Raw genomic sequence first — 16688 nt, 5'->3', positions numbered from 1 at the left:
CAACCATTCACCCACTAATATTTGTTCTCCGGGAATCTTCGCTGGCATTTTCACAGGGAGCCCAGGAACTATAATAAACTGTAAGCAGTCCCTATGAGTTGGGGTTTATCGGCTGGTATCTAGTATGAGAAATAGAAGGATGAAGGCTCCGGTGAGCCCATAATTTTTAAACTCAAAAAAACTACTAGCTATATTAATTGCTCTTTAAAACTTTGCCAAAGACTTACATTTATTTTACCGATATCTCTAGAATAAATCAAGAAAACTACAAAAAATGACTCCATTTACGAACAATTAACAGTTACACAGAAAGCACGGCAAAGTTGGAGGCGTGTGGCCTGTTCAGAATTTGTCAAGAACCAATCACAAGACTGGTTATACGAACCAGTTGAGCGAGGCAAGCAGAGTCGTAAACTCTGTGTGGTTCGTTAGCATATGGTGTTGGGTGTGGACACTGTGCCATAACCTGTATTACACAGTATGTGCACTGAGGCAGTGTAGGTCTTGTGCATAATATGGTGTCCGGGTGTGGTCACTGTGCCATAACATGTATTACACAGTATATGCACTGAGGCAGTGTAGGTCTTGTGCATAATATGGTGTCCGGGTGTGGTCACTGTGCCATAACATGTATTACACAGTATGTGAACTGAGGCAGTGTAGGTCTTGTGCATAATATGGTGTCCGGGTGTGGTCACTGTGCCATAACCTGTATTACACAGTATGTGCACTGAGGCAGTGTAGGTCTTGTGCATAATATGGTGTCCGGGTGTGGTCACTGTGCCATAACATGTATTACACAGTATGTGAACTGAGGCAGTGTAGGTCTTGTGCATAATATGGTGTCCGAGTGTGGACACTGTGCCATAACATGTATTACACAGTATGTGAACTGAGGCAGTGTAGGTCTTGTGCATAATATGGTGTCCGGGTGTGGTCACTGTGCCATAACATGTATTACACAGTATGTGCACTGAGGCAGTGTAGGTCTTGTGCATAATATGGTGTTGGGTGTGGTCACTGTGCCATAACATGTATTACACAGTATGTGAACTGAGGCAGTGTAGGTCTTGTGCATAATATGGTGTCCGGGTGTGGTCACTGTGCCATAACATGTATTACACAGTATGTGAACTGAGGCAGTGTAGGTCTTGTGCATAATATGGTGTCCGGGTGTGGTCACTGTGCCATAACATGTATTACACAGTATGTGCACTGAGGCAGTGTAGGTCTTGTGCATAATATGGTGTCCGGGTGTGGTCACTGTGCCATAACATGTATTACACAGTATGTGAACTGAGGCAGTGTAGGTCTTGTGTAGCATATGGTGTCCGGGTGTGGTCACTGTGCCATAACATGTATTACACAGTATGTGAACTGAGGCAGTGTAGGTCTTGTGCATAATATGGTGTCCGGGTGTGGTCACTGTGCCATAACATGTATTACACAGTATGTGAACTGAGGCAGTGTAGGTCTTGTGTAGCATATGGTGTCCGGGTGTGGTCACTGTGCCATAACATGTATTACACAGTATGTGAACTGAGGCAGTGCAGGTCTTGTGCATAATATGGTGTCCGGGTGTGGTCACTGTGCCATAACCTGTATTACACAGTATGTGAACTGAGGCAGTGTAGGTCTTGTGCATAATATGGTGTCCGGGTGTGGTCACTGTGCCATAACATGTATTACACAGTATGTGCACTGAGGCAGTGTAGGTCTTGTGCATAATATGGTGTCCGGGTGTGGTCACTGTGCCATAACATGTATTACACAGTATGTGCACTGAGGCAGTGTAGGTCTTGTGCATAATATGGTGTCCGGGTGTGGACACTGTGCCATAACATGTATTACACAGTATGTGCACTGAGGCAGTGTAGGTCTTGTGCATAATATGGTGTCCGGGTGTGGACACTGTGCCATAACATGTATTACACAGTATGTGCACTGAGGCAGTGTAGGTCTTGTGCATAATATGGTGTCCGGGTGTGGACACTGTGCCATAACATGTATTACACAGTATGTGAACTGATGCAGTGTAGGTCTTGTGCATAATATGGTGTCCGGGTGTGGTCACTGTGGCATAACATGTATTACACAGTATGTGAACTGAGGCAGTGTAGGTCTTGTGCATAATATGGTGTCCGGGTGTGGTCACTGTGCCATAACCTGTATTACACAGTATGTGCACTGAGGCAGTGTAGGTCTTGTGCATAATATGGTGTCCGGGTGTGGTCACTGTGCCATAACATGTATTACACAGTATGTGAACTGAGGCAGTGTAGGTCTTGTGCATAATATGGTGTCCGAGTGTGGACACTGTGCCATAACATGTATTACACAGTATGTGAACTGAGGCAGTGTAGGTCTTGTGCATAATATGGTGTCCGGGTGTGGTCACTGTGCCATAACATGTATTACACAGTATGTGCACTGAGGCAGTGTAGGTCTTGTGCATAATATGGTGTTGGGTGTGGTCACTGTGCCATAACATGTATTACACAGTATGTGAACTGAGGCAGTGTAGGTCTTGTGCATAATATGGTGTCCGGGTGTGGTCACTGTGCCATAACATGTATTACACAGTATGTGAACTGAGGCAGTGTAGGTCTTGTGCATAATATGGTGTCCGGGTGTGGTCACTGTGCCATAACATGTATTACACAGTATGTGCACTGAGGCAGTGTAGGTCTTGTGCATAATATGGTGTCCGGGTGTGGTCACTGTGCCATAACATGTATTACACAGTATGTGAACTGAGGCAGTGTAGGTCTTGTGTAGCATATGGTGTCCGGGTGTGGTCACTGTGCCATAACATGTATTACACAGTATGTGAACTGAGGCAGTGTAGGTCTTGTGCATAATATGGTGTCCGGGTGTGGTCACTGTGCCATAACATGTATTACACAGTATGTGAACTGAGGCAGTGTAGGTCTTGTGTAGCATATGGTGTCCGGGTGTGGTCACTGTGCCATAACATGTATTACACAGTATGTGAACTGAGGCAGTGCAGGTCTTGTGCATAATATGGTGTCCGGGTGTGGTCACTGTGCCATAACCTGTATTACACAGTATGTGAACTGAGGCAGTGTAGGTCTTGTGCATAATATGGTGTCCGGGTGTGGTCACTGTGCCATAACATGTATTACACAGTATGTGCACTGAGGCAGTGTAGGTCTTGTGCATAATATGGTGTCCGGGTGTGGTCACTGTGCCATAACATGTATTACACAGTATGTGCACTGAGGCAGTGTAGGTCTTGTGCATAATATGGTGTCCGGGTGTGGACACTGTGCCATAACATGTATTACACAGTATGTGCACTGAGGCAGTGTAGGTCTTGTGCATAATATGGTGTCCGGGTGTGGACACTGTGCCATAACATGTATTACACAGTATGTGCACTGAGGCAGTGTAGGTCTTGTGCATAATATGGTGTCCGGGTGTGGACACTGTGCCATAACATGTATTACACAGTATGTGAACTGAGGCAGTGTAGGTCTTGTGCATAATATGGTGTCCGGGTGTGGTCACTGTGGCATAACATGTATTACACAGTATGTGAACTGAGGCAGTGTAGGTCTTGTGCATAATATGGTGTCCGGGTGTGGTCACTGTGCCATAACCTGTATTACACAGTATGTGCACTGAGGCAGTGTAGGTCTTGTGCATAATATGGTGTCCGGGTGTGGTCACTGTGCCATAACATGTATTACACAGTATGTGAACTGAGGCAGTGTAGGTCTTGTGCATAATATGGTGTCCGGGTGTGGTCACTGTGCCATAACATGTATTACACAGTATGTGAACTGAGGCAGTGTAGGTCTTGTGCATAATATGGTGTCCGGGTGTGGTCACTGTGCCATAACATGTATTACACAGTATGTGCACTGAGGCAGTGTAGGTCTTGTGCATAATATGGTGTCCGGGTGTGGTCACTGTGCCATAACATGTATTACACAGTATGTGAACTGAGGCAGTGTAGGTCTTGTGTAGCATATGGTGTCCGGGTGTGGTCACTGTGCCATAACATGTATTACACAGTATGTGCACTGAGGCAGTGTAGGTCTTGTGCATAATATGGTGTCCGGGTGTGGTCACTGTGGCATAACATGTATTACACAGTATGTGAACTGAGGCAGTGTAGGTCTTGTGCATAATATGGTGTCCGGGTGTGGACACTGTGCCATAACATGTATTACACAGTATGTGAACTGAGGCAGTGTAGGTCTTGTGCATAATATGGTGTCCGGGTGTGGTCACTGTGGCATAACATGTATTACACAGTATGTGAACTGAGGCAGTGTAGGTCTTGTGCATAATATGATGTCCGGGTGTGGTCACTGTGCCATAACATGTATTACACAGTATGTGAACTGAGGCAGTGTAGGTCTTGTGCATAATATGGTGTCCGGGTGTGGTCACTGTGGCATAACATGTATTACACAGTATGTGAACTGAGGCAGTGTAGGTCTTGTGCATAATATGGTGTCCGGGTGTGGTCACTGTGGCATAACATGTATTACACAGTATGTGAACTGAGGCAGTGTAGGTCTTGTGCATAATATGATGTCCGGGTGTGGTCACTGTGCCATAACATGTATTACACAGTATGTGAACTGAGGCAGTGTAGGTCTTGTGCATAATATGATGTCCGGGTGTGGTCACTGTGCCATAACATGTATTACACAGTATGTGAACTGAGGCAGTGTAGGTCTTGTGCATAATATGGTGTCCGGGTGTGGTCACTGTGCCATAACATGTATTACACAGTATGTGAACTGAGGCAGTGCAGGTCTTGTGCATAATATGGTGTCCGGGTGTGGACACTGTGGCATAACATGTATTACACAGTATGTGAACTGAGGCAGTGTAGGTCTTGTGCATAATATGATGTCCGGGTGTGGTCACTGTGCCATAACATGTATTACACAGTATGTGAACTGAGGCAGTGTAGGTCTTGTGCATAATATGGTGTCCGGGTGTGGTCACTGTGCCATAACATGTATTACACAGTATGTGAACTGAGGCAGTGTAGGTCTTGTGCATAATATGGTGTCCGGGTGTGGACACTGTGCCATAACATGTATTATACAGTATGTGCACTGAGGCTGTGTAGAACTCGTGCAGCATATGGTGTCATTACATACAGCTGGTAATCAGACATACTTTTGGTTTTCTCCAAAACTTACCATGTTGATGACAAAATCTTTCATTGTCAAAGAATCAACCAGTCAACGATTAAAAGACCCACAAGATTAGTGTAAAAGGTGATCAAAGAATTAGAGAACAGTGCAGAACAATCTGAGCTATCAGAATCGAATCAGAAATGTACATATATTAAACTTTCTAATACAATCGCACATTTCATGAATGCTAATTTTTCTATAAATCTTCACTTTATTTGACAAATTAGATTTCATATAGCAACATATGAAAATAAGAAAAAAATAAAAATAAACATGAATATGAATCAAATAATGAAATGGCAATGAAAGAGCATATGATGATAATTGTTTAAATGAATTGTATAAAAGTAGTTGTATATAACACACAAAGCTCAAAACGTCTCTGACTTCAAACAATGGTTCATTTCATGATGTTTCGGGGAGATGTAAAACCCCCTTTATTAAACAACAAACTATTAAAAATGGATAAAAAACAAACAAATATCAGGGTTGCTATACAATATAGGGAATAATGGATAAATATACTCTAGGTGTGTGGTAAAAGCAAATAGATCAAGAACTTACTAGCCAAAGTAATATGGATGAAAAAAGTAAAGTTGTTAAAACTAAGAAAATTACCTGCTACTAGTGAATTGTATACAATAAAAATGGTCTCAATAATGGTTTGTTAAATAATACATTATAGTATCCAACAGTGTTTAACTAAAAATTGTGATAAAATGAAGAAAGTTAGACACATTAGGTTTCAAGCTTGGCCCATTTCAGTTGACTAAGTATTTCAATTTATTGTATGATTATTTAGTGGAATGGCTTTGAAGTGTACTTACTAGATTAAAAAGCAAAAACATTGAAAGCAATGTTTCATTAAAAAATTTGGTTATTTAAAACAACAAAATTCATGTCAATTCATTTTTCGATACAAACCATTTCAATACTGAGTAACACAAATTAAATCAGAAAGTTGCAGCATTTGTAACATAAAATGATCGAGACCCGATATATTGCGCCATATATCTACCAATATATTTGTTGCTTTGATTACAGTATTCCTGTTTCAATTTCTGCTTTGGGTGCACAATCAATGCAACTAACCTGGCAAATATGGAATGATCAAAAAAGGCTTGGAGGCAGTGGCAACACAAGAATATAAATAATGGTAGTTGATTTATTTATTTTTTTTCGAAAAATTGCTTTAAAAATTGAAAATGATGCCCATAGAAAGCAACTCCAGAGTCTGGTGTGTATTTTGATTACAACAAAGTACACAGTAAAACATTATTGGTCCAAATCTGAATCACTGTCTGGGACATTATCTGACACTGTGCTCCGAATGGTTTAATAATAATTTCCCCAAACTTTTTGTTTTTTTTGACAGCATATCAGTCATATTGTCACGTGACTATGACATCACAATCGCACACACTTGTTAATTGCTGCATCTCTGTTTCAGTTTCCATGTTATTTTTTGGTAGTTGCTGGTTTGCCAGCGTTTCTAGTATTTTTCCTTCAAATCTAACTTGAACAATGTACTTGTCATACTTGCGATTTTAATACCCTGTAAATAGTTTGATCCGGCTTTAACTCATGAATATGCAAATAATCTGTTTCGAGACTGCCCCTGTATTACTTTGGGTAACATAAAACCAATGTAACCAATTAAAATGTCAACCTGCATTGGTAAATACTTTTCATATGTAAATTATTTACTATCCTTGGTTATGTTTTACACACAATGTGAAAGTGAAGTACACCACATCTCAAGGAAAAGTAAATTACATAAATAAAACCAGTAGTGGTGGCATTTGATGCATGTATGCACACTGAGAAGCATTGATTTGATGACAGAGATCACAACCTTCAGTGCAGCTAGCTTTAATGGTTAAATATTTCAGGACTTGTTGCCATAACAACCAATTTTATCATTTTTCATGGTATCACAATAATCAGTTGTGTAAGGTTTTCTGCATATAACACAATGTGGGAATTAATGTGACTTTAAAATTAAATATAATTAATTCTCAGAAATCAGTTGCAGTAGCAAGCAAAAATAAAATAAAATTAATACTGACAGTAAATGATAAGTAATAGCCTCAAGTTGACGTTTACTACTGTAAAATGACTAATTTTCACTAGGTTTAAATTTTGCTGATTTACCATTTCAGGCATATTCAGTAGGTTTATCATTTAGATAATGTATTCTATGCTAAATTTTACATGTTCACTGAGTTTTAATTTAGCACATTTGTCAGCGAAATAAGCAAAATTAAAAGCCAGTGAATAATTAATCCTTTTACAGTAGCACTTTGCTTGAATATTAAAAATACAATCATTTTATGAGTACTGGAGACATTGCTGAATGAAGCTCATGGAACCTGCTTAGCTGGTCAGGTGAATTCCAATTAAATCATATTATGTCTTCATCCAGAGAAATCCACACTAGTACTATTAGTATGACGTGGTACAACACACAGGTTACCATTTGTAAGTTTGAGTAGCTGACTGACACCAGGCTTACTTTTGTCAGGCTATTATTATTACCTGGGATGACCTGCTCTAATGATATGCCACAGTATTATGTATGTATGAATACCGATTTTCAACTGTAGTCCCGCTTTACCATGGTTACTATACAACTGTATATAACCATGGTTCAAATATATGTTACTGAAAGCGGGGAAACTGGTTTCCATCCACCATTAATCACCATCAACGAATGGACTTTCATCTGAAAAAATCAAATGTGAGGGTATAATTATACTTGACCTATATAATAATGTGTGAAAGCCTGAGTTATGGGGGGACCAGAATTGTAATTGAATATTACAGCGTATGGCATGGTGGGAGTGTATACAAATCCTTTGCAATCTCAGCAATCACTGGGTAGGTGTGGCTTCTTAGCTTGTGTATATATAGGTATATCTGGTAACATTGCATATTAACCCTTATTAAACCCATATTTTTTTCCCCCACAAAAATTTGTTCAAATTTTGTTTTGATAATTTTTGACCAAATAGACATCATTTTGCATTGGCTGCAAATCTTGATCAGAATTTTGGAACAAAAATGAAACAAAATATGTACCGGTACCGGTAGGTTGTAATTTGTGAACAGCAATCAAAGTTTACACTCAAAAAGGTTCAGTAGGCCGCATTAGAGAATTCAGTTTCCTGTGTAATTCAGTGAACTTGGTGACGCTGAAAAATGCTGAAAACTCATTAAAACTAAATATACATAAATGCTTGGCTGTTTTCCAACATTTTCTGATCCAGATGTAGTGTTATTGTTACATTTGCTATATGCCACATGTATACACACATATATCAAAGGCAAAAAAACACAATTTAATAACAACAACTTTAAAGTGACTACAAAAGTTTTCCATACCAGAATAGGGTTTGTTATTAAGCTCATAAAGTTCACTATCATATGAACCATGCCGAAATGGCTCACAATTACACCAGGTCATGGATTCATCTGGTGGTGCTGGAATAAAATAGAAGGTACAGTTGTAGAGACATACCGTATTCAATAAGTTGAGGTGCCATCCCTTGACCATATATATACACCATTCAATGTTTGATGGATTGGTAATAGTAAATTATCACACAATATGAATTTATAATTAGTTCTTTTAAATTAAGCTAGATTTATTAACAACAGAGACTCACTGAGTTAGGGGGCTTTGTTGGGGAATTTCACTTTACAAATTTCATGATAAGTAATCAAGACGTTTTTCATGATCACTATATGATTTTAAAAAATATACTGTTGCATCAATAACACACCAGTGAATCAATGGATCTTCATATCAGCTTAGTGGATACAAGTCAAAAACTACTTACCGTCAGTTATTAAACATGGTGGTGAGTATGTATTGTAATAATCATTCATTAAGGCAGGTTTTATGATATCAGTTTCTGAGTCATTTTCAATGCGTACAGTGGAGGTAGATGGTATTGATATACTGGAATAAGATGACATCTAACGGTATACAAACATTTGGTTAAAAATAATTTTACAAAAATAAGAAGATATTGAAGTTAACAACACACTGGGAGAGTTGTCATTCTGATGTGATGCAAAGCTGTCCATCATGCCATTTTTCTAGTGCTAACAGATGATGGTGAGGTATATGTATTGCCCATTCATAGTGTGAAATAAATTTCCTAAGAGACTGCATAGGCACAATGCTGTTCAGACTTTTAGGTAGACGATAAGACTATATCAGTCTACAAGATGGTGCGAACACTAACACATACGGTATAACCTGCGTACCCAACTAATATTTCACTTGCTAGGCTCTCTTCAAAATAGCCTGGAAATACTGTTATACTATAAACAAACAACAAATATTTACTAACAGAGCTTATCAAATTTATAAAAACAGCAAATACCATTAGAGAAAACCAACTAATGGGTCATTAATATTTTTTTACATTATTCCATGTATCTGTATTGTAGTAGATTTTAGATATCTAACTTGTTTTGTTTATTTTACCACCTTTATTACATTTTATAATCCAAAATAGATAATTATGTAATTCATTCTATAAGGTTGTAATAAAGAATTATCTTATCTTATCTTATATCACTGTTCAGGGTGATAGTACAAGGAAAGTGAGAGTATGACTTGAGAAAACTAGGGGTAAGGGAACAGATACATTTTTTTTGCATGGCTGCGCCATGGCAATAAAATGTACTTTCTCCCAAATGATTGGAAAAATTAGTAGTACAAGCCGGCACCTCTACATTTTTCAGAAAAACATTTGTCACATTTTTCTATATTGCCAGATATTTTGTTGCAATTAATGACAGGTTAGGTTATATTTTATTACAATTGACTGAACTATTGGGGTTGTTGTCACCTGACTGAATGAGCTAAGGGGTGATCTCATATTAAAACACCTGGCTCAAACCTGGGTTAACCCGACCTGCCCTTTCCTGCCCTATTCAGACCTACTGAACCTACAATATGCAAATTAGTAGTAGGTTTGAACCTAACCACCAGATTAACTGCCCATTAATGCCCCCACTGAAAACAAACAACAGAGAACAAAGAAGACAGACCTAGGGAAACCTAGGTTTTTCTTACAATACTATTTTAGCCTGGTTTCAGGAGAAAAAAAATAAGATGCATACTATGGAGCAAAATATGATGAAAGTATTAAATCGATAATGGCAACATTGTTTTCTACGAAGGCATCTGAAAACCACAGTCCCTCTATCACTGTGTCAAAACTAAAGTCGGGGCTAACGCTACGACTCCGGCGCTACGACCACCGTAACATTGTCAGCTGACGGCATTGCGGGAAGATTACGGGTATTTACCGCTACCGATATCTTACTTTTCTGTGACAAAATGGACACATTTCAAACCCCCGGTTAATTAAAAAAACAAACATTATTTTAGAAAGTACATCGAAGCACAGTGTCTTGAGGGACTGTGGGCGAATTTCTCCTTGTCACCCAGCATGCATCGATTGCGATATCGCAACATGCATTGTGTCGCCTTGGGCGACAATCTTGGGTACAAGACACTCTATGAATAAGGTATTTTTTCAGAGTTCAGTGTTCGTTTTTTATAAGTCTCGTCTGCAGATGAATAGCCTTAAATAATCAGCGCGAGTCCATTTAATTTAATATCAAAACAAAACAATTTATTCAGCACGCTGTTCACCGATATATAAAAGAGTGTTTGTTTAGGCAAGACACATGGTAAAATGACTACTGTACACCAATAAATCAACACATTTTAGAGACAACTATCTAGTCTTCAAGAAGCAATGTAAACACTGTCAATCCTAAAAATAAACAACAACTTGAATGAGGTGTGAATAAGATCGGTTCGAACCGCAGTTTTTATGCAAATTCGTGCGGTCGTCCTGAACCGCACTGTCTATTGTTTAAACTTCCAAACCTCAAAACTGGGTTTTGTTCGGGCGGTTTGGGTTTTCGTAGGTTTGACCCACATGTTTGAATATGAGATCACCTCTAAGAAGGTAACTATAGTGAGAGATGCACTGAAATGCACTTGAACTGGCATGACACATACATGTACATATCAAGTGTGCAGTGTATATGTGGTTTATTTTTATCATCAGCTCATTGTACATCTACAAAAACGAAGTTTGATATTTGCAGCATGCATCAATCACAATGGGGTTGGTAGAAAATTTAAAAAATTTGTAGAGGTTATTTAAAATAATTTCCTTATGTATGATACGTTTCTTTCCATAACATTGGTTAATTTTTAGTAAGGACACAAGGAAAACATTATTATATCTAACCTTTGTTCCTATCATAGGGCTAAGAATACGGTTTTTATCCAAATTATCAGGAGTTTCTTCATCCATTGTATGAAGTAACAGCTTACTGGAAGATGTAATGGACGGCTGAAATGTACAAAGAAAAATAATATCTTGTTAATTACTATACATGTACTGCAGGTTATCCCATATAATGTGTTGTTCAGAATTAGATCACTGTAATGTAATCATGTAATCCAAACTAAGATACGAGATAGTTCCACATCATGCATCAAATTAATACCCCGACTTTAAGATGCTGAACTCTTTAGTCATGCATTGTGCATGCATGTTGTGATGCGCCATATCTAATACAAGGAATTTTCCATTACCCAAATTACATTGCAAATACAAATTGCAAATAAGCTAGAACACGTGAATAGCTTGAGACAGACAACAACAACAGATTCACTCATTTTTATTTAGTAATTCTACAAATCAGCATTCTTGATAGTGACCATTTTGGTCGTTATGGCGATTTAATTTATTGAATACCGATTAAAAAAATGTGTAGGTCGATTTGGCATTCAACAAAAACAAAACTATTGTTTGAGTATTGTTATGCCTAATAATTAATTAATGTGCTATACTTATTTAATGATGGATAATTTTGATGAAGTTAGGAGATCTCAATGCCATATTCCTCTCTAAAAGAATGACACACTTTTAGATGGTGAACTATAATTTTTGATATAACTACCATCTTTGGTATGCACCATGAGATCTCGCAGTGAAAGGAACAAATCCCCTACTCACTTTACTAAGTAAATTCTTATGAAATGTTGTTGCATATTACACACATCTTATAAATCTTACGCGATTATCATATATATTTAAACATGTTGTTACTTACCTGAGATGATTCAAGTCTGTGATATGCATCGTTAAAGCAAATAGCATTAAGGTGTTGATTGCTGATGCTTGGCTGTGTGATTTGAGATACATATATGTCAGAGCATTGACGAGCACTAGTGGCTAATTGTGGACTGTATGCTGCATCTGATATGGAAGCACATGTAGCATCAGGAGTAATCTGGTTTACATTACTTATGCTTGGTTGTGAGATTTGTGATGTTGCCATGGCAGTGCTTGGAAGAGCTGCATCACTGGAGTCTAATTGTGGGCTGCATGTGGCATTTGACATGGAAGCACATGCAGCATCCTGGATACCATTTTTGTTGCAAACTGGAAAAGAGGTGTTAACAGAAGCACTGCCACCTTGGTAGGCATTTTCCAATGAAAAATATCCACTGTCTGTAAGCAAATAGAATAACCAATTCAAAATATGACATAGTCCCTGTATGTTGCAGGATTACAATAGGCTATGTAAGATTGCTGTCTTCACTACAATAAATTCTGTCATGCATTACAGTTGTACTTTGGGCACACAACTAAAACCTAAGATATACAGAATGTTTCATTTTCCAAGTTCACTCGTGCACAGGAGAAACATGATTACTGTAAAATACTTTATTTTTACTCGAATTAATTTTCGCTGAATTGAAAATAAAATCCAGCAAATTGCCTTTTTCCTATATTTTACATTTAACTCGACAAAAATCAGTGAAAATAAAAAATAAAAGTCGTTTCAGTGACAATTCATTCCAGATAAAATAAAGTATTTTACAGTAAATAGTCGTTGGAGCCTTTTGTTATTCTGATCTTTCTCTTTCCCAGCTGTATTTTATGTGATATGTACCTTTTGAGAGAACCATTTAACAGAATGCTATTAATTTTTAACGATTGGTCACAATGTGAAACTTTGAATCTCATACCTGTATGACTGTCACTGTGCTTACTTCTCCAGTGATCTTTAATTAGATTCTTACGAGCAAACGTATTAGAACAAAATGGACAATGATAGTGACCATGATCAGAACTACTTTTACGACATTTCAAGTGACACACAAGGCATAAATAATTATAACCTGTAATGCAAACATAAATTCTGTATTTTAGTTTGGCAATATAAGCACCAATATGAATAGACCATTGAAAAGAAAAGGTTAAGTAAATTGGAAGTAAATTGCTTTTCCCAAAGTACAGTTATCTATTTACTATATATATTTTAGATCTTAATTAATAAAGCTACTATGTTGCTAAGGTTTATGTGCACCACTGTACCATATATTGTCTCCGTGCAAGTTGCATGGTAAAATAAAACAGCTAAAATTGAAGAAACAGCACAAACTCAACTACACAACCGAATTTATTTATGTTGAACATGTAGGGGCAATCTTGTTATACTTTTCAGGAGAGCCTCAAAAACTATCCCCAAGTACAATTTTCACTCCGATAGTTGCCAGGCAGTGAGATGTCTGGATGTCCGTTCCCAAGAATAGGTGAAAATAGTCTAATATAATGTCAATTAGGGCAATATAGGTGCAACTATCAATGTTTTTTTGCAAGGTTTTTTTTTAATAAAACATTCCCTGTATTATTACAGTATTACTGACATTGTAACTTGTAACATAGCGTATATGATATAAACAAATGAAAAATGAAAAATGAAAAAATGAAAAATGAAAAATGATTCCATACATCACAAATAACTTGTTTATGTTTTATGGTTGACCTAGATATTAATTAATTTGCAAAGATGTCAAGTGAAAAGTAATTAATCCTGTCTTGTGAAATATGCTGACAATTTTGAGATAATACTAAAGTATGCTAATTATAATGAAAATTGGATAAATAATATTCACAGATGTCATTATTGGTTGATTATCATGCAAATTAAATAAATAATATGCACAGACTTTCACAATATTCTAACCAGGTCTGAGAGTTCTTGAGATATAAATTATGCAAATTAGATAGTTAATATGCACACACTTTCACCATATTCTAACCAGGTCTGCATTACCCCACCGCAATGTTTCGAGAGTTCTTGAGATATAAATTATGCAAATTATATAGTTAATATGCACAGACTTTCACAATATTCTAACCAGGTCTGCATTACCCCCACAGCAATGTTTCGAGAGTTCTTGAGATATAAATTATGCAAATTATATAGTTAATATGCAGACTTTCACCATATTCTAACCATGTCTGCATTACCCCACCGCAATGTTTAGAGAGTTCTTGAGATATAAATTATGCAAATTATATAGTTAATATGCACAGACTTTCACAATATTCTAACCAGGTCTGCATTACCCCACTGCAATGTTTAGAGAGTTCTTGAGATATAAATTATGCAAATTATATAGTTAATATGCAGACTTTCACCATATTCTAACCATGTCTTCATTACCCTACCGCAATGTTTAGAGAGTTCTTGAGATATAAATTATGCAAATTATATAGTTAATATGCACAGACTTTCACAATATTCTAACCAGGTCTGCATTACCCCACTGCAATGTTTAGAGAGTTCTTTGGATATAAATTATGCAAATTATATAGTTAATATGCACAGACTTTCACAATATTCTAACCAGGTCTGCATTACCCCAACGCAATGTTTAGAGCATTCTTGAGATATAAATTATGCAAATTAGATAGTTAATATGCACAGACTTTCACCATATTCTAACCAGGTCTGCATTACCCCAATGCAATGTTTAGAGCATTCTTGAGATATAAATTATGCAAATTAGATAGTTAAATATGCACATATCTCCACTATATTCTGATCAGGTCTGTGCATTACCTCAATGCACTTATGTATATATCATGTTTTATTGGAATATTATTTTAACAGTTCTTGAGAAATCAGTTGAACAGCTAAAAATTGTCTAATTATTATGTAAATGAGATCATTAACACCCAACCAAAAACTAATCAGGTTAGACTTGCTTACAGTCAATTGCTTGTTTTTTCATTGAAATAAATTATTATGTGAGTGTTTAAATGGCAAAATTAAGCTGGGTTAACATGAAACAAACTAGACACTTAATTGTGACCCTTGCAAGAAGGCTTCCTTTGCTATTATTATTAATGAGCATTTCAATGATGTCACAAATTGGCATTATTTACATTTAACAATATTTCATGGGCAAAAAAATATAGACTGGTTCTGCCAAAGAAAACTTTCTGGTTTGTGGAATATATATAGTTGAGCTTTCTAGCGTTCATGTTGTTGGTCTGAACCCTGGTGTCGCTGATGTAGAGAGCTTTCAGACCACGTTCCTTTTATGTTGTTGGTCTGAACCCTGTTGCCACTGATGTAGACAGGTTTCAGATGGCTTTCCCTTATTTTTGTACTTGCTCTTTCATAAGAACAAAAGTTTGTAGTTTGGGCAGAAAGGTGCAATTTTGAAAGTTATGTACTTTCTGCTACTGGTGGGCACAATCACAATCAAAGAAAGCTTAGAAAGAACTCCTGTGTGCTGAGGGAATAGGGATCATGAAGTAATATTCGGGAATATTTGAAAATGATAAACAAATTATGAATAATCTATTAAATAAGGAGCCACCAGTAGTCATCTACACACATAGAGATCGTATACCTACAATAAGCCTACTTAAAAATATGCATAAAAAGTCTACACAAAATTGCAACATTAAAAAGAAAACTGAAATAATTCATAAAACATTGAGGAAAATGAAATGCAACGAAAATAGTAAACAAATAAATGCCCAAAAGAAACTTATAGGGCATTTAAAAATATTTTAGAAATTTAGTTAACACGGAAAACGTAAAGTAGCAAGAACAACTATGTAAATTTCTGACAAACAATCACAATCTAAATATCTAAAATTCAAACCACTATCTTAATATCAATATATGTGTCAATAAATATTATATTTATTTATTTTCAGTTACGTATATTAATAAGGAAGGCATCACAATCTTTTCGATTGGTTCGTATATCCCGAAAATCGACATGGTAAAATTACAACCACCGTACAGCTCAGTACCATAACAAATATTAATAATTTACGGCAGACGTACTTCTCGGTACGTAAAATTTAAAGTAATCCCCAACGCGTCTCATTTGTTACTGTGTATAAATTGACACTATCTGGGGCACGTCGCACGCGATGAGTACCAACCAAAAATACACATAGGACATTTTAAGTGGCTCGAAACAAAACCTATTCGCTAATTTTCGTTTCAAAAACATCTACGACAGCTTAAAACCCTGCAGCCCGTCCCGCATGTTTTTTTTTACCAGGCAGGAGACGCCGGTCAGCGTGGCGTTGCTCCAGTGGTTTCCACTGTGCATCCAGTAGTTAATGCCGACAT

At 37.1% G+C, this 16688-nt stretch overlaps 1 protein-coding gene across 2 annotated transcripts in view; it reads right to left on the bottom strand.

Annotated features, from left to right (window-relative positions):
- Window positions 1–5589: 5589 nt before the first annotated feature.
- Window positions 5590–16688, bottom strand: part of LOC102804527 (uncharacterized) — a 28968-nt gene continuing 17869 nt past the window's right edge. For both annotated transcript variants that reach the window (XM_085506078.1, XM_078012075.2), the window contains 6 exons: window positions 13267–13419; window positions 12345–12745; window positions 11474–11578; window positions 9029–9167; window positions 8571–8669; window positions 5590–7911 (listed from right to left, as the gene is read on the bottom strand). In XM_085506078.1, coding sequence (XP_085362204.1) covers window positions 7883–7911; window positions 8571–8669; window positions 9029–9167; window positions 11474–11578; window positions 12345–12745; window positions 13267–13419 — 926 coding nt within the window. In that variant the 3' untranslated portion in view covers window positions 5590–7882. The remainder of the gene's footprint in view (window positions 7912–8570; window positions 8670–9028; window positions 9168–11473; window positions 11579–12344; window positions 12746–13266; window positions 13420–16688) is intronic.

This window comes from Saccoglossus kowalevskii, chromosome 12 (assembly GCF_978046115.1).
Source record: "Saccoglossus kowalevskii chromosome 12, keSacKowa6.1, whole genome shotgun sequence".
Classification (NCBI taxonomy): Eukaryota; Metazoa; Hemichordata; class Enteropneusta; family Harrimaniidae; genus Saccoglossus; species Saccoglossus kowalevskii.
Note: the sequence above shows the minus strand (reverse complement) of the source record. Positions and strands in the feature narration are given on the sequence as shown.